Below are 23,204 nucleotides of genomic sequence, written 5' to 3'. Positions count from 1 at the left end.
GTCATTTGGAACTTCTCAGATGTTACTAGGAGTTCTATTAGGAAGAAGAGACATTACAAGAATGATAATACACCTGATGATGAAACCAATATGAGACACAGCACTGATTTTTTCAGCCATCTCTCTAATTTGGGATTGGAGAAGGTGAGGGCAGGTGGAGATTTTGTAAATGGAACATTAACAGAAATCACTACTGAGAAGAAATATTATATCTGCTTCCAGACCCTATACCTTATTAGGATCCTTCTGTTAAATGCCAGAAGAATGATCATTCAACCTGACAAAAGGGTACAAGATAAATAAATAAATAATCAATCAATCTTTGGACTTACACGGGATTTTAATTCTATAATTCTCTTATTTTATGATATTCTGTCAGAATATATCCCGACAGGTCAGTGTCATATTTTATTCTGAAAACAGGAACATTCTGTTTTTCTTTCTATAACAGAATGCTCAATCTAGAATTATAATACAAATCCTTGGTTAAGTCATGTAATGAATCTGATCTTCTGAAATGGACTATTAATTTGACATTTCAAAATTACATTGAAAATATCTCAAGATGGAGAGTTACAAATTTCCTTTGCTAATCTGTTTTTTTTTTCTAAATGCTTATTTATTTTGAGAGAAAGTGTGCACACACACAAGTGGGGTAGGGAGAAGAGACCTCTAGACCTCTAGAAAGGGAGAGAGAGAATCCCAAGCAGGTTCTGTGCTGTCAGAGCAGAGCCTGACTTGGGGCTTGATCTCATTAACCATGAGATCATGACCTGGGCTGAAATCAACAGTGGGATGTTTAACCAACTGGGCCACACAGGCACCCTGCAAATCTGGTTGGAGTACTTGCAAATATATTTATCTGTCAGCAATTTAAATAGATTTTTCTTTTCTCCCTCTCTGAAGAAAGTAAAACATGGGATCATTACAAGTTATTTACATTTTTTACATAAATATATATACACACAATCTTTGTGTATATATATACATGAGTGTGTTTCCAATTTGATTATGTTCATTCAACAATATGTTTTAACATATTTCATACCAGTTTATAAACATATATATCATTTATGTTATGTTGTGAGAAGTTGTGTATGGGTCTACCATGGTTTCGTTAGCTATTTATATGTTAATAAATAGAATTGATTCCATGTTCACCATTGTTTTCACCATTACAGAAAACTGCAACATGTATCAGTGATGATACATTTGTGAGTCTTGTTCAGGTATTTCTGTTAAAAAAATTTCCTAGAAGGGGAACTGCCATGTTAAAAGATGTACACATTTGAGATTCTCATAATTACTGTTAAACTGTCCCTAAAAACAGCTGTAGTAACTTACACTCCAACCAAAGATATGCAAGAGCATAAGAGTGCATGTAACTGCTACATCTCTATCAACACTTTATACATCATGGTCTTTAATTTCAATCAACTAAGCAAGAATACCTCATTTTAATTTATTTTGCTTTATTTGTTATTGAGTTCAAGCCTCTTTTTCTTACATGTATTGGCTTTTTGTATTTCTCTTTTAAAAAATTGCTTATTTTTTTCTTCTGACCATTATATTTAATATTTTCTTCTTATAATCTTGAACTTGATTAAATTTACTAACATTCATTGAGTTCCTACTATGGGCCGGTCTACTCGCTCTTACTTATATAACAGGGTAATAAATACAAGCATAGATGTTCCCCTGGGGACTTAGAATCACATGAAGAAATACAGTGGGATGTTAAATAACTATAATAAAATGTATTGAGTGCAATACTATGTGAACAAAGAGCTACACAAAGCCAACATTTGCTCTGTAGGAGGGCCAGGGAAGAACACCACAGAGGATTTCAGAAAGATCTTTTAGATGGGTCATGAAAGATGGTTGAAACTTTACACAGTAGAGAATGGACAGAGCCTTTAGGTACAAAGAGAATAGCAGTAGAAAGGGCCTTAAGACATGCAAATGCAATAATTATTCATAATACAAACAATGCTGGCTTAGATCATAAGGCTTCTGTTGGAATAATGTGGTAAGAAATGAGCCAGAAGATCAGACACAGACTTAAAGTACTTGCTTGCCATTCTTAAGAATGTGTGCTTTCTCCTTAATCCTTAAACCAAAGGAGAAATGTTATTTTTAAAGGATCATCCGAGTAGTAGGGCAGAATGGCTTTGGGTGGGGAAATGTAGAATACTGCCTGGGATTAGGAGAAGTGGTAAAGAGAGGATAACAACAATCCTGATGAGTAAATACAGAGGACTGAAATAGCAAGCATATCAGTAGAATCAAGTGAATGTGGTCACTGAAAGCACATGATTAGCCCCATTATTTTCTGGCTTCTAATAGCACTACTCATATCTGTGACAGCATTTATTGCATTCATGCCACAAATGTATGCAATCATGCATGTATCTGCCAGCCTACTCCACTAGAGCGTGATTTCTTTCCCTTTCAATTCTTAGACCTGTGGTTGAACAAAACATAGTGTTTCACCAAAAGAAAAAATACCAAGTTTCCTGACTTTCCTTGTGTTCGGTTTATGCCAAAATAAGTATTTGTTAACCTGATGCTTTTTCTACCCATTGTTTTAACTATCTAATGACTCACCACAAAGTGTTTTCTTTTGATATGGAAAAATCCAGTGACTAGGGTAATTTGAAACTACAAGAACTTTTAAATTTTTTTTAACGTTTATTCATTTTTGAGAGAGAGATAGTGTGTGCACACGCATATCCAGGAGGGGCACAGAGAGAGGAGGATGGAGGGTCCGAAGCAGGCTTTGTGCTGAGAGCAGCAAGACGGTGTGGGGCTCCAACTCACCAACTGTGAGATCATGATCTGAGCCGAAGTTGGATGCTCAACCAACTGAGCCACCCAGGTGCCCCTGAAATTACGGGAACTTGATTGAAAATGTGAAACAACCCAATAACTGTAATTTTTTAAAAGGATTCATAGGTTTGTCACTCTTCATAGGCATACCACCATGTGTAGATTTTTCATAAAGCAAGGCTCATTTTTACTACAGTGGAGGATAATCAATAATAGCACTAAATGGTAGACTTGTGCACCCTACTATAGGTCTTCATAGACTGTGATTAATAGTTTTATTTGTTTTTGATCCCTGATTTTTTTTTTATATTTGTGTTAGATTTCAACACTTTCATTTGTGCTGCTAAATTTTGTCTTGAAGAGCACTGAGTACACAGAGGTGAACAATTACATAGGTGCTAATGTCTCATGTGTATGACAGCTTCTTAGTGGTTTGGGAATTATGAATGGGTTCACGAATGAGCGAAAAACATAGGAGTGAAAGATGAAGTTACACAACAAACAGGTTGTGTAACCTGTTGTACCAAGAAACCATGCACATTACAGACTACCCATAAATAAGTGTTTTTAAGGTGGGTAGTTGCTTAGGTTTTATTTTCTTTATTTTGAAATGAAAAAAAAAAAAATTTCCGCCTTTCATCCCGTTCTTATCCAGGAAGAATTCACACCAGTGCCAAAACTCCTTTCATCCAAAGCTATGTTTCCCAGAGCAAAAGCAAATGACACAGGATATAAAAGTATAGATACAGGAGGGACGTGACTTAAATATGCTACACTTGGGCAGCAGGGCAGGAGCACCACCCCTGGTGGGGTGGGTTCACTTTGGGGAGGATACCCTAGGGACAGCACAATGAACAAGTGGAAGTGTGGAGTGAGTTGATATATAGGCAGCAGCTGTAACTCGAGCTCCAACACGTTCAAGGAAACATGAAACTGGGGCAATCCACTGTGTAAAGAGGACAAGGGCAACTGACTTAGGGCAAACACAAGCATGCCTGCCCAGAGTGTCTTCCAGGGACATCTACGTGCAACGACAGCAATTTAAGACAATTGGGAAAGTAATTCATGAACCAAGTGCTCTGTGGGAGTTGGTGCCATATTTTATTCCAATGCATCAGTGAGTTATAACTTCAGATACTTTTAAAATAGCTTTGGGGCTGCTTTTTTTTTCCCTTTTTTTTTTTTTCCAGTGGATAGTTTGGAGTTATTTTCTTTTGGCGGGGGGGGGGGGGGTTGTTTTGGGTTATTTCCATCTCCTATTTTGAGAGATTTGTATGTTAAAAGTTTTCCAAAAAGTTTGATTATTTACATAACTAAGAGCTGAATATGTATTCTAAAGTTCATTTAGTCCAGGCCTCTGACCAGGAAAAGGGAAATCCTAAGCAATTTAAAACTGGCAGTTGTGTATCTAAGCTATTGTTAAGAATCTCCAGAAATAGAGACTCACCCACCACTTCTGCCAGTCTGTTCTCACATTTATACTCGAATTACAAGCAAATGCTGTTTTCTCCTTCCTTAGGCCTAAATCAACACACTCTTGTTCTAATCCATTTCCATTGTTTAGTCCTCTGTGGACCAGACTCCCACTGCCAGCTTAGTCCAAGTTCTTTTTTCTGTTTGTCAGCTCATATTTTTCTGGCCTACTTTTCCTGCTTACAAATGCAATGCTATCAAGACACTTCCCTTTACACAATTCTAGACTGCCTGATGTACAGACACTAGCAACAGACATTTTTTTTTAACTGCCAAGTAACAACCACCTACTAAGGACTTTAAAAGCCTCTGTCCATACCATTTCCAAGAAAATGGGAAATTAGCAAGTCAGACAGAAGCAAGAGGAAAGGTTAGGGAGTCACTGAAAGTATAGCAATACAGCTGCTGTGATGAATGGAAGAGGACTGTCACAGGTTTGGGGAACTAACCCTGGGGAGCACATTAGTGAGTCGAGGTGATAGCAAGTAAAATAAATAAAGCAAGTAGCTATTAGAACAAGGAGGCTGAATGTCAGATCAGTTTCACAGGAGAGGGATCTAAAACACTTTTAGCTCAGTGAAGACAGCACTCTTTCTCTTAAGCAGATAAAGATAATTCAAGGGGATATTGACTACATGGATTTTATTTCCACTGAGGACCTAACAAGAAGAAATTAATTTATGTCAGCAGAGAAAGATTTTCATTAAATTTAAAAAAGAAATTCTGCCCAGGAAAAGTTATTAAACACTTAGATGGAATACTGAGAGGGAGAGAAAATGAAATTGCATTAGTTTATACAGGCATCATTTAAACACAAGGAAGATTCTCATTTGTGCGGAGGATATACATTCAGTTATTATTATTTAAAAAAAGAAGGAATTACAAGTTCAGGGCATGGCCTCAGGAGGTCACATGGCCTTGATATGAATGCCAACTCTGCAATTTCTTAGAGTGTGAACAGAGTAATTTTGTTTAATGTTTATTTATTTTTTTAGTGAGAGAGAGAGAGCAGGAGAGGGGCAGAGAAGGAGAGAGAAGAGAGGGAGAGAGAATCCTAAGCATGCTTCTCACTGTCAGCACAGAGCCAGATGTGGGGCCCGATCTCACAAACCGTAAGATCACAACCTGAACCCATATCAAGACTAAGACGGTCAAAAGACTGAGCCACCCAGGTGTCCCTAAAGTGAATAATTTTAAAATTCTCTCTGTGCCTCAGTTTTCTCAGTTGTGAATTGGGGCAAATAGCACCTACTTTATAGGGTTGTGGGAGGATTAAATGAATTAGTATGTGTAAAGAGCTCAAAACAGTGTCTGGCACGGGGTAGGAGTAATGCAAGATTTTGCTATTGCTGTTGCTACTATTGCTAGTCAGTAGGACAAAGTCCAATGACATACTGCCAGAACCCAGAGCTAAAGAATGATTATATTTTATGCAACTAATTGTTAGACAATAATGAATTTGTCCTTGTCTTTTTCTTCCTCCTAGCTCTCCAGCTCAATCTCAGGGATAGAAGTCAAAAAATTCATGTTCTAGTCCCCTCCTTCACTAACTGGATGTGATTTTTCTTATTTTAATTCATCAGTTCTCAGGGTTCTGATTGTTTCAAATCCTGTTCATTCTCTGTCTCTCTCTCCCAGCCTTCTCCAACACTTACTTTCCCCCCACTCATCTTCTTTTCTCCTATCTCTGTTCCTCTTTCAGTCTCAGGTCTCATTTTCTCAATTATTACACATCCCAAGCTCGGCAGCTTCCCTGAGGCCTCATCATCCTTCCATCCTCTATCCCTTGTGGGCAGATGACACTCCAGGATTATATATTTGGCCCCAATCCAAATCTTTATTGCCTCTATTTAGGATAAAACACAGCATTTTCTGTGTCATACAAACAAGGACTTTGTCCAGGATGGATAACATCTTAGGTCTATGGGAAGGAGAGGTGCCCATCATTCTTTATTTCTAATGACTTCTGGGAGAGTGCACAGTTCTCAGCTAACAGCCATAGAGGAGTGCCATTCCCCGATGAAGAATTACCCTAATTCTGAAGCTCTACCTCTGCCTGTGCTTTATGAAGGAAATCAATGTAGAGAGAAGAGTAAACAATGGATGAAATTCAAGTGAAAAGAAAAACAAAAACTAGTAACAATGAAAAACAACTTCAAATCCTTTTTGTAGCCAAAAAATATATAAGTTGTGATCGAAATAGAAAAGCCATATTATTTTAACTCTACCATTCATATCTAAGCAAAAGTTTAAGGGGCCACAGGAAGGAAAATTAATGATGTATGAATCCCAAAATTTTCATGTAATGATAGAAAGTGACCAAGAGGGCATGTTCTGAAACTTGTACATGACTCATTTAAATATTAAGAAAAATTCTTACAGATTCTCCAACTACTCTGGTAAAAGAGATTTGAGAGATATTTTTGATTTTAAAAGTGGCTGTTTCAAAATATCCCTGTGGTGGTCTTGGCTTATTCTGAACTCATTAGGAGCTCATTAAATAAGTTTAACCCTCTATTTTTCTTACGGATAGAAGTTTTAAAGAAGTCATTATTAATATTAGTTTATTGTTTTCCATGTGTTTGAACGTATTGTGGCTCATTCCTATAAATAAATATTATTATTTAATAATAATAGCTAAAGTTCCATCAAAGCAAATTAATCTTGGTAACTGTCAGAGAAATCTGAGAGCAAGATTTACTACAGTTAGATTTTCATACAACCCCCAGGCATAGTTGAGATGCTGTCAATCAATAATATGAAAATGCTATTTTGCACAAACTTCAAAATCTCTAATCCCATACCTGATCACAGAAAGTCATTTGTCTTACTATAAGCATAGAATTTTCAAGTTCCTAAGGTCTTGTGTAGAAAAAAATATATATTACATAGACTACTTTAAATCATAAAGACATTTTATTTTTATGACATGTTTAACAAATATATATTTGTAAAAATTTATTTTAACATGATTTATATGTGTATATGTGTGTGTGTATATATATACATATATATATGCATACATATATACATATATACGTACATACATATATATATGTATGTATATATATATACATATATATATATATACACACATACATATATATTTCAAATCCTGTTCGTTCTCTGTCTCTGTATATATATATATATATGTATATTTTTCTTTTTTTTAACGTTTATTTATTGAGAGGCAGAGAGAACAGAGCATGAACAGGGGAGGGGCAGAGAGAGAGGGAGACACAGAATCCAAAGCAGGCTCCAGGCTATGAGCTGTCAGCACAGAGCCTGATGTGGGGCTCAAACTCACAAACCGTGAGATCATGACCTGAGCCGAAGTTGGATGCTTAACCCCAAGTGAGTCACCCAGGCACCCCTTAACAGGATTTCTAAGACTTAAAAATATCCTCTTCTGCTTACATTATATAATGTTCTTATTTATGTCATATTTTTGTATCTTTCTGTGTTTATCTACATACACACATATACATTTATTTCTCAAAAATACATGTTTCATTATTTTAAAAATTTTTATTTAAAAATCAATACTTTATGTCACAGGAAGTTGATGCAATTTTTAAAATACGGGTTCATAAATGTATCCTGTTAAACATTTACTTGTGCATTTGGGTCATGAAATATAATATACCCCTTTCTATATTTAAGTTTTCAATTGTATAAATTAAACATTTAGTACCTTAAGTATCATATGTAATAATTTTTAATAAATAATCCCATTATTTGCTGAAATAAATCAACGTTGCATTCAGATAAATGGTTTAAGCTGAGAAGTAGTATCTTCCATACGGCAGCTATAGTTATTTGCTACCATGCCAGCTATTTCCCTAAGGAGAGTCCAGGCACGCTTAATTATAGGGAGACATCATTACTTAGAAGAAAAACATGAGTCTTTAATTTCCTTGCCTCTGTTGGACTGGAGAAGTTCATTCTGCTGAATCTAGCAACGTCTGACTAACACGTAAGCTTAGCTGGTTCCACATAAAAGGCCCGGTATTGTTAGGTCACCACCAATAGCAGCTTCTACACTGTGATCAATGTTGTTTCTGTTGTGGAATGTCATCCACACAGAATTCATTATGTCTATAATTAAATATAGAAAGCCCCTCCTCATGTTAGGGCACTTGTGAAGCAACTGTTCCTCTTGGCAGTTCTTCCTTTAACTTTTGGACCACCAGATCCCTCCTGGGAACCAATCTAAGAAAGTGCTATTGAAGTAGCACTCGGTTCTACAATGTGGCGTCAGTGTATTTCTAATTACAGTCCAGACAGTTTTGAGCGCAAGTTACTAGACAAGAGTCCAGGTCAGCACTTTGGCTTGCCAGGTCAGACTTGTTCTCCTCCTACTTCCTTCCAATAATAGTTTCTCATATATACCAGAAATAGCATAGGGAATACATCTTTCTAACTCTAAGAACTGTTCCTGAACTCAATTTTAGGCGATGTGTTGGGAAGTCAAACTTACTTATCCAAAAAGAGATACTACACTCTCATTATGTAATTTCAATTAAGTGCCCAGTGTATCATCATCTATAGCTTCAGTAGAACCACGTTCTAACTCAACAACTCTAAGTGGCTACCTTTGTGATGGGGACAGATCTTTCTATTTATGCTAAATCACCATGAATTTTTATAATTTCAATAATGTTATCTCCCAGATTCTGAGATGGATATAAATTTTGTGTTGCCTGTTTTGTGAAACCTAAGTATTTTCATTCAAAATATTAAGAATTAAATGCACTTCATGGAGTGTCGGGGTGGCTCAGTTGGTTAGGTGTCTGACTTCAGCTCAGGTCATGATCTGACTCCCGGCTTGTGAGTTCAAGCTCTGCGTCAGGTTCTGTGCTGACAGCTCAGAGACTGGAGCCTGCTTCAGATTCTGTGTCTCCCTCTTTGTCTGCCCCTCCCACACTCATACTCTGTCTCTATCCATCTCTCAAAAATGAATAAACTTTAAAAAAATTTTAAAAGAATAGTTAAATGTACTTCTTCAGATTAATTTAGTTCTTTAGGTTCAATATACAGAGGCTTTATTTGTAGCTACATTAAAGTAGAATCAACCCATTAAGCATAATATTAATAGAAGGTCAACAAAAGCAGAAAATAAGCAAGTGTTATAGAAACAGAGTGTGATGAATTCTGACAAGCTATTTTGTTTCTTTATTATCATGATATTAGGAAATGGCACTAAATTTAAGGGTCTGCCATGATCTCCAATTCTGAAAGCTTTATTACAAGTCAGGCATTCATATCGGCAGCAAGCTGACAACTCATAAACAAATTCCCAGTGACCATTAGCTGTCTGTTAAGTGAAACACACAGGTTATGTCATATAATGGAGAGAGTTGCCTGCTGGGGTAGTGGACACACCCGGATTCAAATTTCAGCTCTGTCATTAAGCTATGGGATTTTGGCAAGGTAGCTTCACCAATCCACAATTTTCTCCTCTATAAAATGGAAATTTTATAAAACCTATCAAGTAGGATGTTGTAGTAATAAATAAGGTTAAGATGGACAAAGAACACTGTACAAAGCTTTTCACTCAGTAAACATGAAATAGTAGTTACAATAATTTCAAATTGTATTCAAACCCAAGAGGTGCTTATGGCACCAAGAAAGGAGGGACATCTAGTACACCTTTTGAAAAAATTTGATGCCTAATATTTGGGGGGAAGAAATCATGTATATTTGTAGATTTAGATTAATTATATGAGTTATGATTAGACTGGAAATGTTTTTTCCAACATCCAAACACTCATTCAAATATTTACTGAACCCTTACAACATACTCATCATCCAATTACTTAAAATTCCAGTAGTTGAGCTGTCCTAAATGGAAAACTGAGATTGCTTGAATATGTTGGTAGGACTTTTGCTTAACAGGTGCAAATATAAAATAGGAATGGTTTATTGTTTTATGTATGTGTTTCTATTATAAAGGTACAAGAAATTGGAAACAAGTTAAAGGGTGTACCGAGGTTTAAAACAGAATACTCACATTACCCTTAAATGTATTGAGATGTATATACACTTGCTTTCCAGAATGTTCTTTGGATTTATGTTACAAATATTTGAACCTTTTGCCTACCATTCTAAAATATGGATTTCCATTGAGAATTCCTTCCTAAGTACATTCTTACATGTATTTAGGGTATGAATATGTACACATTGTGTGTATTCATTTAGCATCATTCTTTTCATAAGTTAAAGAATTTTTTTAAATTGAGATAGAACATACATAAAGTTTCTTACATGTAGATACTTCATATATGTAAAGCTTAAGTGTATAGTTCAGTGAATCTTTACAAATATATATATCCATGTAAACACCAAGCAGATCATGTGAAAGGCTCCACTGTGCCTTCTTTTAGTCCATATTGCCGAAAGGTAACACAAATTCTGAACTCTATCACCAGAGTTTAATTGTGTCTGTTTTGAATTTCATATAAATAGAATCATAATATACACCCACTTAGTTGCTGCCTTAAATTGTTTATTTCATTTGTTTAGATTTTTACACAGAAGGAACAAAGGAACCATTGTCTTCTTTACTCAGCTTGTCTGTACTAACATGTCAGTGTGTAATAAGAAAACTACCACATCTTATACACACTATTGAGTATGAATGATCTAAACTTCATTTAAAATGACCCCAACATAGATTTACAGAAACATGTTTAACATTTCACTACTAACATTCACAAAATTTTAGGGCCATCTATGCTGCTGCCGTTAGAGATTTCTTTCAAATGTTCACATTTTTCCAGGAGTTTATATCTATTAACTACTCACACCCTGAAATAGGTTAGCAGAAGCTCAAATGTATTAGTTGTCTGATTTTGTGTTTCTCAATTTACAATCTTGAAAATTGAAACAAAGAACATCAGTGACCTTACCCTATCTGTAGCAGTGATTTAGAGGCAATGCCACATCTAGAATTTAGTTAGAATTTAGTTTTTCAGATGACATGCCACATTCTGTTTACACACACTGTGTATATAACATGGCAGGAAAAGATTATGAGAGAGCACCACACCCATTCCCATATCCAAGTAGAGACACATAGAATCCATGCACAAGAGAAAAAAAAAGCCATGCAATTTTTGAAGAGCTCTGATACAACTAACCAAAAGACTTTTTGTATCTAAAACCTAACTGGAACATTTAAGACTTATTATTTAGCAAAGACCGAGAAATTTACCAATTCCTAAATTTCGATTAATAGAAAAGGGACTGTGCCATAAAATTATACATAAGTACACAAGGGAAAAAAGTATATAGGTTTTGCATAATATTATTTTGCATAACAAACTCAAAACTTTTAGAATACAAAAATGATTTATTCTGAATTATGTCATAATCACTTATACACTTCTTGAAAGTACAGTTTGCATAGAAACTTCTAAAAGTAGCTTTATTATCTCCAGAATAAAATAAAATCCAAATATCTCTGGGACTTAATTTTCTATGATCATTTATAGGAGTTAACCCTGCAAGCAATGTGGCCACTAAATGTTTACTGAGAAAGGAAGATAAAACGTGGTCAATGACTTTTCAGGAACCACGGTAGCTTCAGGTAGTCTCACAATATAGCTAACAATAGCATAAATATTATATAGTGTTAGTCCTTCCTGTAGTAAATCAGGAGTTGTTTTGTTTTTTTTTTTATAAATTTATTATCACATTTCATTTAATGGTATCCAAAGCTGGAACATGATTTCACTGGCATATATGTAAATGTATGCTAAAATATGTTTACAATAACTACAAGAATATCTTACTTGAGCTTTTAAGCTCAAATACAGTATCTAGCTTCTTTGCAGATACATGTAAATAATTTTAACTTATAGGAGAGCCTCAAAGACAAATCATAAAAGGATAAGTCCATTAAATACCTATATCTATATACTGGAGTAAATATAGTAAACATCACTATTTAAGTATAGGATTGAGATGAATAAATGTATTAGTTTATATGGAGGGTGCAAGTTTTTACAAATGCATTTGTGTTAAAGGCTTGCTTAATTATAATAAAAATTCTCAATTAGAATTAAAAAATTAAGTACCTACGTAATATTTTTCTTTATTGCAGCAGTTGAAATATTGAAAGCCTAGAATTAATCAACCGATATATATATACCATCACAAGAAAAGCATATTGAACAAGGTTCTTGGAGGGTACAACAAAGTATGACATTGCCAATGCGCTCCAAGTCTATAGACTTGGTGGGTTTATCTGAGGATATTATCTTCATGATAATCCACAGAAAGTGTTCAAATACTTCTTGCAGATAGAAACAAGAATTCTTAACAATGAATGGCCTTAGATTTCTATGCTTAACAAAACTCACAAAGATTCTAAGTTCCTTAAAGAAAGAACCTTGTTTTTCCCCATGTCCCCTAGTTCAGTCTCCAGCTTAGAGTGGGTGCTTAAAGAAATTTTGTGGACTGACAAACAGAAAGTAATGTTTTCTCTTTTTTCCCTGGCCCCCTATCAATGTGTTCTCTACACTGTAGCCAGGGTGACATTTTGAAATATAAATTTGATATTGGCACCCTCCTGCCCACCTTCCACACTAACCCCTTCCATTGTTTTTCCATCACTTTTACCATAAAGATTCAAATCCTTGCTTGATATGATCTAGAAGGCCCTGAAAGACCTGGCCCCACTCCTCTCTATAAAAGCTCCATCCTCAAGGGCATTCTCTAAGTTGTTTGAATATGCCACAACACTTCCTATAGCAGGCTTTTGTACCTAGTATTATTACTCTGGCTAATCCCTTCTCATCTCTCAGATTTTAAACATCAATCCTCAAGGAAACCTTCTTTGATAGGTGAGTTCACACTATTTTAAGTTCTCAGAATATCATGTACCTGTCCTCCAAAATACATACTGCCATTTTAAGTCTCCATTTACTTTTTTTTTTTTTTTTTTTTAATAACTGTGTCTCCTCATTGGAATGCTAAATCTAGGAACGTAGGAGCTATTTCTGAGAGTTTATTCACCATATTCCCAGAGCCTACTACTCAGGCACATACAAAGCTTTCAATCAGTATTTGTTGAATAAAGAAATGAATGTAGAAATGACTGAGTGAATATGGCTGTCTCTCTGGTAACATTAGTAAAGTCTTAGAAAGAAGGGACTTTATTAAATGACATCTATCACACTGCCATGTTTAGTAATTTATAGTAAATAGCCATCATAAGGTGTATGTGTTCATGACCATTTAAATAGGGAAAGTAAATAAAAGGGACACTCACAGTCTAGTATGAAATTTTTAATAAAAATGACCCTAAAATACATGAAACCTGAAAGTCATAAAAAAAGGATAACTTCACTTCTCATTGATCAGCCTTTTATTCTCATTTTTAAGCTGGATAGCCATGGAATTCACTAATTCTTTTAAGCTGCTAAGAAACTATTAGTCCTTTTAAGCAGAAACTTATTAAAAAATAATGGTCCTGGGGCACTTAGATGAGTACGGTTCACCGAAAAAGCTATGTACCCCATAAGCATCCATCATTCAAGAAAGATGACATTCTTGGATAGTTGAGTTCTGAGGCTGACTTTCAGGGTCAAAGAACATAAGTGATGCATAAGTTAGATCTGTTCTATCAGCCATTTATATATATATATATATATTTTTTTTTTCCTCCTGAATAATGCCTGAACCTAAAAAAAAATCAATCATAATAAAATGGAAATCTTATTGAGCAGAGAAGAGAATACAAGGCTCTAGAATACAAGTGCCTGTACTCCTAAGCAGGCTCTGCCACTAACCTGGTCATGACACATAACCTTTCTTGTGTTCTCCTTCCATTGCTACATAAATAAATATATAAAACTTGCTAGGCCTGAATAAAGTAGAGTAAGGATGAAACAGAGCTCATTAAATAAAAATATTCTAGAAAACCATAGATACAGAAGTTGTGGCAACACATTCTGGGCCAGAAAAAAAGGAGAGAAAGAATATTATCATTGTCTTTTTAGTAGTTCTTACTGTATTTTTAATATGAAGTCAACCAAATGATACTAAATATTAAGTTAATAGAGAAATTTAGTCAGAACTAGATGTAATTTGAATCTTATTTAATGTTGGCTGTTAATTTTTTTTCCTAAATTTTCTATAATGAATGTGGATTTGCTTCTAAATTAGTTTTTAAAAAGAATGTGGCAATCAGTGTAAATACTGGCTAGAGGCAGGGTTTTGCTTATACTTCATCTGAATAGAAACCATCTATCCCTAGCCATCAATACATGATTGGTGTTCAGAGAGGCATTCATTCTCAATTAATTATTTAATAGTCACTTGACACACATGAAATAGAGAAAATACACAAAATGGAGCCAATCCTCCTGGGCTGATCAACTCTGCCTTTATCACTCCATCTCTCATTTCTGTGATAATCAGAAGAATCCAGCCTTTTGTTTTCCTTTCATGATTAGAGGTGATCTTTGCACTCTGTTTCCAGATCAAATTTTCAAAACGAATCAATGCTCCAGAACCATCCTGACGGATTTTTCTTTTCTGAATTGAACTACCTTATGCATAGGTACTAGACTGTTCAATTATGTATCTTGGTAATTCTAAATTCTTCCTGTTATGGAAAGTTATCCATTGGCAAAATAAAACGCATTTCAGAAACATCTAATTCTGCTTCTCTTCAACATATTACTTTTGCCATGCTTCCTCCACTCTTAAGTGTTCCTGATTATGCATGATCCCTGGTTCCCTACATTTAAAATGCACAAAAAAATAAAAAAATTAATTTAAAACACCCTCCCACACAGAACAAGCTGTCATTGTTTCATATTTGTTTCCTAATTTAAGGAAGGAAGTTATATCTCAAGTGTCCTTCATTAAACTGCCTGCTCTGTATTTTAAAGTGACATTAGGATACTTAGAGCAATAGTCCCATAAAATAATGTTCATTTTTCAAAATTTATTTCTATTAATCAGTGCAGATGTATGGAACTTCAAATCATCATAAAGCAAATCATCATATGCAGCCATTTCATTCAAGATTTACAATTAAATGAGATTTGGGAGAGGAAAAACATGTACTGTTTTATTTTTGTAATAAATAAAATTAGGCTTTATTTGGTAAAACCTAACTATAAAGCCTGGTGTTAAATCCATGGAAATTTACTGGCCAAGCTTAAGTGCAGTATAGGCCATAGAATACATAGTCTTCTACAATTACTTAGCCAAAATATAATGGGGGCGGGGGGGAACCTTCATGAAGGCAGAGAATAATAAAATAACCCTTTACATGTTTTTCCCCTCAAACCCATGAAGGCTACAGAACTCTTCTTTCTCTAATGACCAGCTTTTTTCTTTCTAAGTACTCCCTTTAAACTATCATAAATTTTACCAAGTCTTCATTTCTCTTAAAGTCAAATGAGAGAGAACTGCCAAGTCTAATAAGATTTACAAGGGCTACATCCTCTTATTGGTATCAGCAAAAAAACCCCAAAAAACAAAAACAAAACAAAAAACAAAAAACAGGGGACATTATACAGTAAAACACAGCCACACATAAAGCTTTTGTCCTTACAGCTAAATCAGATTTAGTAATCTTTTTAAAAACAACTTCAGTCATACATGTCATTTATCCATGTGTTGACTGTCTTGATTTGACCCATTAGCTATCTACTTTAAACCCTGACATCTCTCCTGCTCAGCCACAAATAAATCCATGTTTTATCTTTTGCATATCAGTCACTTTCTGTTCATAGGTTTTTCGGTATTTATAAAATATTTTTCCTTGGTCATTGTCATGTAGCAACATTGGACACACATTAATGACTGAATTTTATTTATGAAAGGGAGAAAATAAAACTCAAGTATGGTTTTTGTGTGTGAGTGTGTGTGTGTGTGTGTGTGTGTGTGTGTGTGTGTTTAACTCTGCACTGTTTCAATCCTTAAAAACAACAGAAATTACAGCCTGGCCTCAGATAAATATCATTAGCTAAATATACTCAGGAAATCTCTTGCAATCCTTCATATGCATTCCCTATTTTATTAGCCTACAGAAGCCTCCCAGTCCAACAACATCTAAATTTCTGTGCTATTTATCTTCCCAAGGCATCTGCTAATTGAGAAATACGTTATTTAATCTCTAACATTTCTAAATATTAGCTGACCTGTTTCCCACTTCAAGAAACCAGAGAAATCACATAATTTTTCCTAAACTGACAAATGTTGGACGTGGACATAACCGCAGAAATTAACATTAATTCCAAGAACCCTCCTCCATCTAATCAAAACAATTTTCACATGTGCCCCCTCCCACTGCCCCATTTTTCCACAACCAGGAGCAGGACTTTACCTTTTCCTTATAAAAGGCAAAGCAGTCCCTACGAATCCTGTTCCCCCTGTCCTTTACCATGAATAACAAACGTGGAGATTTCAACCATACTGAACCACCCCTGCACTTCATTCTTCACCAAACGTGTGCCCAATCTTGTAGATGCTTGTCTGCATCTTATGGGGAACATCTGCGTATTACAGACTTAGAGGTGGTAGAGGAAAGCACAGCGGTCATTCAGGTGGGCCATGGCCCTCTGAAGATGGGGAGCAGCCTAACAACCCGAGGAGTCTGAAGAGGAGAGGTCCTTGTACTTGCCACTTGGAAGGAAGTGGGGCTGGCACAAAGGGTTCCCAGGAGGAATCTGAACCTGGAAATGGGTCTGCTTAAAAACCATTAAGAGGATGCCAAAGGAGGAGCTGTGGGAGGTGATAAGGCCGAGAGGCCACAAACAGGTCTTCACCTTGCAAACTAGCTGCAACACACTGTCCAGAGAAGGAAGACCCCATGCACCAGCCGGCCCTGCCTGCCTCGCCCTGCCTCCCCGCGCCCTGCCCAGGCCGAGGCCCCCGGTGGGTCAGGCGTCGGGCCTTACCTTGGCTGCAGTCCTTGCCGCGGAAGCCGGTTCTCGAACAGTCGCACACCGCCTGGTCGTCAACCACCGAGCACACGCCTCCGTTGAGGCACACCCCGCCCTCGCCCTCCTCGCCAGCCTCGCACGGGCTCCCCCCGCCACTGTTGGGCGGCTCGTCGTCCAGCTTCACCTCGCCGCTGTCCACTGGCAGGGCCTGGGAGGAGTTGACCCTCACGTCACGGATCCACCCTTTAAAGGGCTCTCGCTCCCGCACCGAGGCCAGCGTCAGCTTGAGCGCCGCAGCGCGCAGTTCCGGGGGCAGCCCCCCGACAAAGAGGCCGCTGAACACGGTCATGTCCCTGCGCTTCGACTTGACCTCCACCCACTTGGCCTCCACCTGGTCGATGAAGAGCGTGGTGTTGCGGAACTGGCGGCGGATACGCACGTTGTGCCAGGCGCCGTCGTTGACCGGCGTGTCGGCCAGGAGCGTGGCGGGCTCTGCGCAGAAGATGGAGAAGCTGAGCTGCAGGCGGCCGCCGCGCGTCAGGATGAGCTCCAGGAAGTCGCAGAAGCCCTCGTCGTCGAAGTAGAGCACGAGACCGCGGGCGCTGCGAGTCTTGAGCTGGAAGCTCATCTCGCTCTCGCAGCAGGCGTTCCACTTGGGGAAGCGTGTCCACTGGCCCTCAGCGCCCGGGAACTCGAGCCCGCTGCCCAGCTCTGCCCAGCAGCCCAGGAGCAGCAGCGAGAGGCACAGGAGAAAGCAGCCCCCGCGCTGGAGAAGCGCCGTCCCCATGCTCGGGGCTGGGGTGCGGCGGGGGGGTGCCGGGGCCGACAGGGTCAAAATGGTCCTGGACACCGTGACGTAGAAATAAGGGTCTGGAAACAAGTAGGGTAAGGGGATGGGCAGGAGTGGGAGGGATGCGCCCTCCTTTATCTACCTCTTTTTTTTTTCTTCTTCTTCCAGCAACCCCTCCCTCTCTCCCTGTAGTCCCCTCCCAACTGGAAAACGTAGACCCCAGTGGTACAGGGCAGCAGCAGATCTTCCAGTCCAAAGGGAGGATACACTTTGGAAGCAACGTTCTGGAAACGGCGTTAACAGAAGGTCAAAGGAAGTCACTTATCCATTTGAGTCCGATGACCTAGTTCAAGGGCATCGGTGGTGTCAACAGATGCTTCACTCCTCGAATACTATCATCTGCGAGGTACCATCAGTGGTACGGGCAAAAGGGAAACAGAGTCCGTTAAGAAGCAAATACTTGTCAGAGAAGTACAAGAAGTCAGCAATAAGCCAGGATCCTTGGATACTTGTGAGTACCTCGAGTGTCCTCCAGATGTGATGTCCCAAACCAGAAGGGAGAAAAGGGTTCCTTGCCTTTTTACGGCACCACTTAACCCCTGAGTGGCTTCAAAGGCCTGTTTCTTCTGTCATATCACGGACCACCAGCACCCCTGTAGCCAATGCAGAATTCCTTGTGCATGGCCTCACAGGCTGGATTTTGCTTCTCTTTTTCCCTCCCCAACGGTAGGGTTCAAACCCTGAAGCTGTGAAATAGCCAGAAGCTGTTAGATGTCACAACAGCTCCTCTTCTTTTCTCTCTGCCTCTGCGAGGCCAAATTAAGATGCCAGCATATCAATTGGTTGTGTGTTGGTGATGCATTTTGGTTTTGTCTTTTTATAAGGACCCAGAAAATCTGCAGAGAATTAAAATAAAAATTAAGTTCTAAAGTCATTTATAGTATCATATAAATCATCATTCAGTTCAGAAACCAGGTATATAACTAGAGCCATTAGGAAGCCAGAGTTAACCTTATTGGAAGGGGCGTATTTGTCCTGATCTACAAGGAAGACCTGATGTCTCCCAATAGTTAATATTGCACTTTTACAATCAGCCATTATGCCCTTATAGTTTATTATAACTGTTAATAGGTAACCCTCTTAGGATTTTATACAGATTTGTTTATGGTTATCTTTTACTTTTTCTGAGAAAGTTTATTTTTTTTAAATATGACAAGGGGAGCAAAAGAGGCCCCTTTAAGGGCTTCTGCTTATAACATGCACTGATAACATGGACAATAAAAATACATCCTATTCAAATCTCAGTTAATACAGATTTTACAACAGGCAAAACAGATCAAACTGCGACTGGCTTGAATTTGTATAACATTCCTACCATTTTAGGTTTTTCAAAGAAAGAACATTGATGGTTTCTTGGGGGTGTCTTTCAATTTCAGACAAGTATTTTCCTTTTATTAAAAGAATAATCTGTTCCAAGAGAAAACATGTAACTGGAGTCATATCTATTTTGGGCAGCATTTATGTCTCACTTGCCATGACATTAACTCCTCTAAAGGTGGGTAAAGTATTTAATATTTTGCCAAACAGTGTAGTGATCCTTACTCCCCTTCGAGTCCTTATCTGGCTGTCAGCTCTTAGAATTTGTGTGGTCAGAACAGCAGTTGGCATGTGTGACACCTTAGCTGCTGTGGCTCCAGGATGCTAGAATATGAAATCATGTCTTTGAATCACTCACTACAAAATCACCTCTTTATCCAACCCTAATCTGACAGTTTCCTGAAATGGTGCAGAAATCGTAAGTAGTGAGTTGCTTTTAAGCCTTGTTTGTTTGTTTGTTTGTTTGTTTGTTTTTTGCCAAAAGAACATTACTCTTACATTTTGACAGAAAGAAAGAAAGAAAGAAAGAAAGAAAGAAAGAAAGAAAGAAAGAAAGAAAGAAAAAGAAAAGAGAAAGAAAGAAAAAGAAAAGAGAAAGAAAAAAACCACAAATGGTTCATCTGGTCATGTCAAGCAAACGCAAGCATTTCCCTCAACATTTCCCACTATACCACCCCACCCCCTGCACACACACGCACAGGCACACACGCACACACATTTATTGCCTGGACACAGAAGCTCACTATGCAATTAACACTTTTTTCCCCTACAAGCTGAAACTAGCAGTAATTTATGGCACCGCATTGTGCTGCTGCTCCTCCATGGAGGGAGCTAAGAGCATTTCTCTTCAGTACAGAGCAATCCCTACAGGTGTCAGCTGAGAGCCACCAAGCTAGGGGATCCCACTTCAAGTTCCTCCCCAGATGAAATTGATGAGTGGTTCTCTCTTTTTCAACACACACACACACACACACACACACACACACACACATACACGGACAACACAGCACATATAGACACATACACATTGGCCAGTAGAAATAAAAAAGAAATAACCATCTCAGTTGCTTATTTATTATGGCTGATACATTCCACACCATCAGCAATCACCAGCCATATCTTGCCTACTCCTGTGCCAACCCCAAAGAAAGGTGCTCTTAAAAATCATCCTAAGATAGCATATTATTCAATATACTCTCATTTTTAAGTGGACTCGGACATCTGCCAATTTTTCAGTCATTTTGCAAAATAAATCTGAAATTTCAAGATCAAGAGTAGTGCTTTGAAACCATCCTGAAGCTTATGTGTTAGAAAATCTTTGTGTGGTGTGTGTGTGTGTGTGTGTGTGTGTGTGTGTGTGTGTGTGTGTGTGTGTGAGGGGGGGGAGAGAGAGAGAGAGACTGGATTGGAGCTGATTATTTTATTAATTAATATTACATAGATCACAAAACCTTTCTTCACTCCTCTCTCCTTCCCTCCTCCACTAATGCATACCTTGACAATTTTTTAAGGAATGGAGGAGAGGGGGGAAACACATACATATTCTTACCACAGGGAGGTCAACTGACTCTCCCAGTTCTTAGAGGAAGCTCATTGTGTGTGAAGAGTATCTGTATTTATATGGAGAAAGAGGATTCTCTCTAGGTGCCGGAAAAACCTGGTGAGTTCACAAATTAGAGGATGAAATAAAAGGATCTGAAAAACAACCTTACTGCAGCCAAAGGAAGAAGCGCTCTAATTCAAAAGCAGACTAACAGCCTCATTAATCTTTTCTTTCATTTCTAGAATCAAATTCATTCCCAAGCCACTGGAAGGATCGATACAGTACGCTCGTCCGCTGCAGCTGCCTTTATTTTAATATGTTTATAACACACACACACACACACACACACACACACACACACACACACACATGCACACATATCTTTCCATGCATCCTTCAATATATACCATCACCAAGAACCTGAAATCTTTGGGATAATTTTTAGAAGTGCCTTTCCCTCCCACCCCCTCGCTTTTGCAAAGTCTCTTAATACCAATGCACACCCAAATTCTCCCTGGCTTTCCCGCCCAGTCTCCAAGCTCCATCTCTAATACCAGTGCAGTTTCTTGGAGCCTGGAGTCAACTGCACAAATTAAGGATAGGCACAGCATGGGGCTGATGGGGAAGGGAAATAAAGATGTACATACAGATATATTTTATTGCTTTGGTTTCTAACTTGTCTGTTTTCTTTCTTTTGCTAATAAATCACTGCATTCAGCCTTTAAGTTACTATCCTAGTTCCACCATCTCATCTTCTTGCCATCTATTTAAAAAGCTTCATGCAAAACAACGAAGATCTATACTCCTCCACCCTCCCACCACCCATCCTTCCTTGTGCATTTGTGGCAGCTCCTGGCTCAGTTACAAGGGGGAAATATATCCTTCTCCAGCTTGCCTCGCCCCATCCCCTCCCCCAACCCAAATTGAGCTTCTTTACCTGCCCGGTTATTCCCCTTAGCTCGACCCAGAGCCTGAAGCATGCATCGGTCAAAGCGAATTTCCTGAGGTCTGTGGATAAGGCGACTGCCGCTGCCTTTTCAGAGGCGTCAGGCTTGAGCGTCTATCTCCAGGAGTGCGGGAGGGGAGAACAGGCAACGGAGGGGAGCAGGAGGAGGAGGAAGAGAGGGAAAGAGCTGGGAAGGAGGAGGCGGTGGTGGAGCCTGAGAAGGCTGGGTTACGTGACGCCGGGTGCTGTCCTTCTGAAAGAGAAGGGCGGAGCTGAGCTCTCCGCAGTACCATGGAGAGCGGCGGGCCGTCCTCAGGCAGAGATCCTGGTGGGCTGGGCCCGCGGGCACAGCCCTTCCAGGTCGGGACGCTGCGGTGCGAGGTGTTTATACCTCCGCTTCGTCCCTTTGCAGGGGAAGCCCGATCCTGGAGGCGGGGACCTGCCGCAAGAGCTTCTAACTTGTCACCACCCACCCTACCCCAGAGAGAGAGAGAGAGAGAGAGAGAGAGAGAGAGAGAGAGAGAACCAGAGAACCACGTAGCCTACTGAGCATGCCCAGGCCCCTGCTAGACCCACGGAAACCTGTGTGGAGATTCCACTTCTCCGGGGTTTAGTCGTGATTGGGCGAGGGTACCTGAAAGGGTGCCACGGAAGAGCTGGGCAGCTAAAAGAAAGGGGGCAAGAAGTCAGTGATTAAGATGAGCTCCGGGTTTACTTGCGCACTTTGGTCGCCTGTTTGGAACCCTGAAAAGCTGCAGCTCTTCGAGGAATGCAGGGACAGGCAAGACCCACACAGTCTCAGGCATTCCCCTAGATCCAACGTCCCTGCCCCACCCCTTACTGTGGCCCTAACCTGAGCGATCTTCAAACCTTCACGATCTGCCTACCAATTGTGCCAGAAAGACCTAATAGGCTAATGCACCAACTTGTAAACCAGACTCAAGTCTGTCTGACAAGGTGCTTTCTGCGACAGCCTCTTGTCACCCCCCAGCTTTCCGTGCTCTGCCTTGGCCACGGACATTCTGAGCCAAACCAAGTTCTGTACCTGTTTAACTCTTCTATCCGTCTCCTCCTTTCTTTTGCAGCTGGTAAAACCTGGAGGAAGTGAAACTCCGTGCGAGGCTCTAACCATATCTTTGGGCATGCCCAGTAGGCATTGCTGGGTTTGGTGACAAAGGAGTTAACTTTCAGGGAGCTTGCAGAATAGGTGGTAGAGAAGTCCGAAGTGTATGGCTTTAAATTACAGTTTGAGTGCTATGGACATTTAAATTCCTAACCCTATTATATTCTTAACTTAGGTTAGTTTTAGAGCAGAAAGATCAGACATATTCATTTCAA

At 38.9% G+C, this 23,204-nt stretch overlaps 1 protein-coding gene across 22 annotated transcripts in view; it reads right to left on the bottom strand.

Moving 5' to 3' along the window:
• The window catches only part of NRXN1 (neurexin 1), a 1,145,650-nt gene extending 1,123,320 nt beyond the window's left edge, over window positions 1-22,330 (bottom strand). For 9 of the 22 annotated variants that reach the window (XM_058684127.1, XM_058684138.1, XM_058684132.1 and 6 more), the window contains exons 1-2: window positions 21,858-22,295; window positions 17,226-18,896 (exon numbers count right to left, since the gene is read on the bottom strand). In XM_058684127.1, the coding sequence (XP_058540110.1) occupies window positions 17,226-17,997 (772 nt within the window). In that variant the 5' untranslated portion in view covers window positions 17,998-18,896; window positions 21,858-22,295. Of the gene's footprint in view, window positions 1-17,225; window positions 18,897-21,857 lie in introns of all 22 variants that reach the window. The other 13 variants (XM_058684123.1, XM_058684125.1, XM_058684135.1 and 10 more) reach the window with 4 other exon arrangements.
• Window positions 22,331-23,204: the final 874 nt, after the last annotated feature.

Source organism: Neofelis nebulosa, chromosome 9, assembly GCF_028018385.1.
Source record: "Neofelis nebulosa isolate mNeoNeb1 chromosome 9, mNeoNeb1.pri, whole genome shotgun sequence".
NCBI lineage: Eukaryota > Metazoa > Chordata > Mammalia > Carnivora > Felidae > Neofelis > Neofelis nebulosa.
The sequence above is the reverse complement of the archived record's forward strand: the minus strand, read 5'-3'. Positions and strand labels throughout refer to the sequence as shown.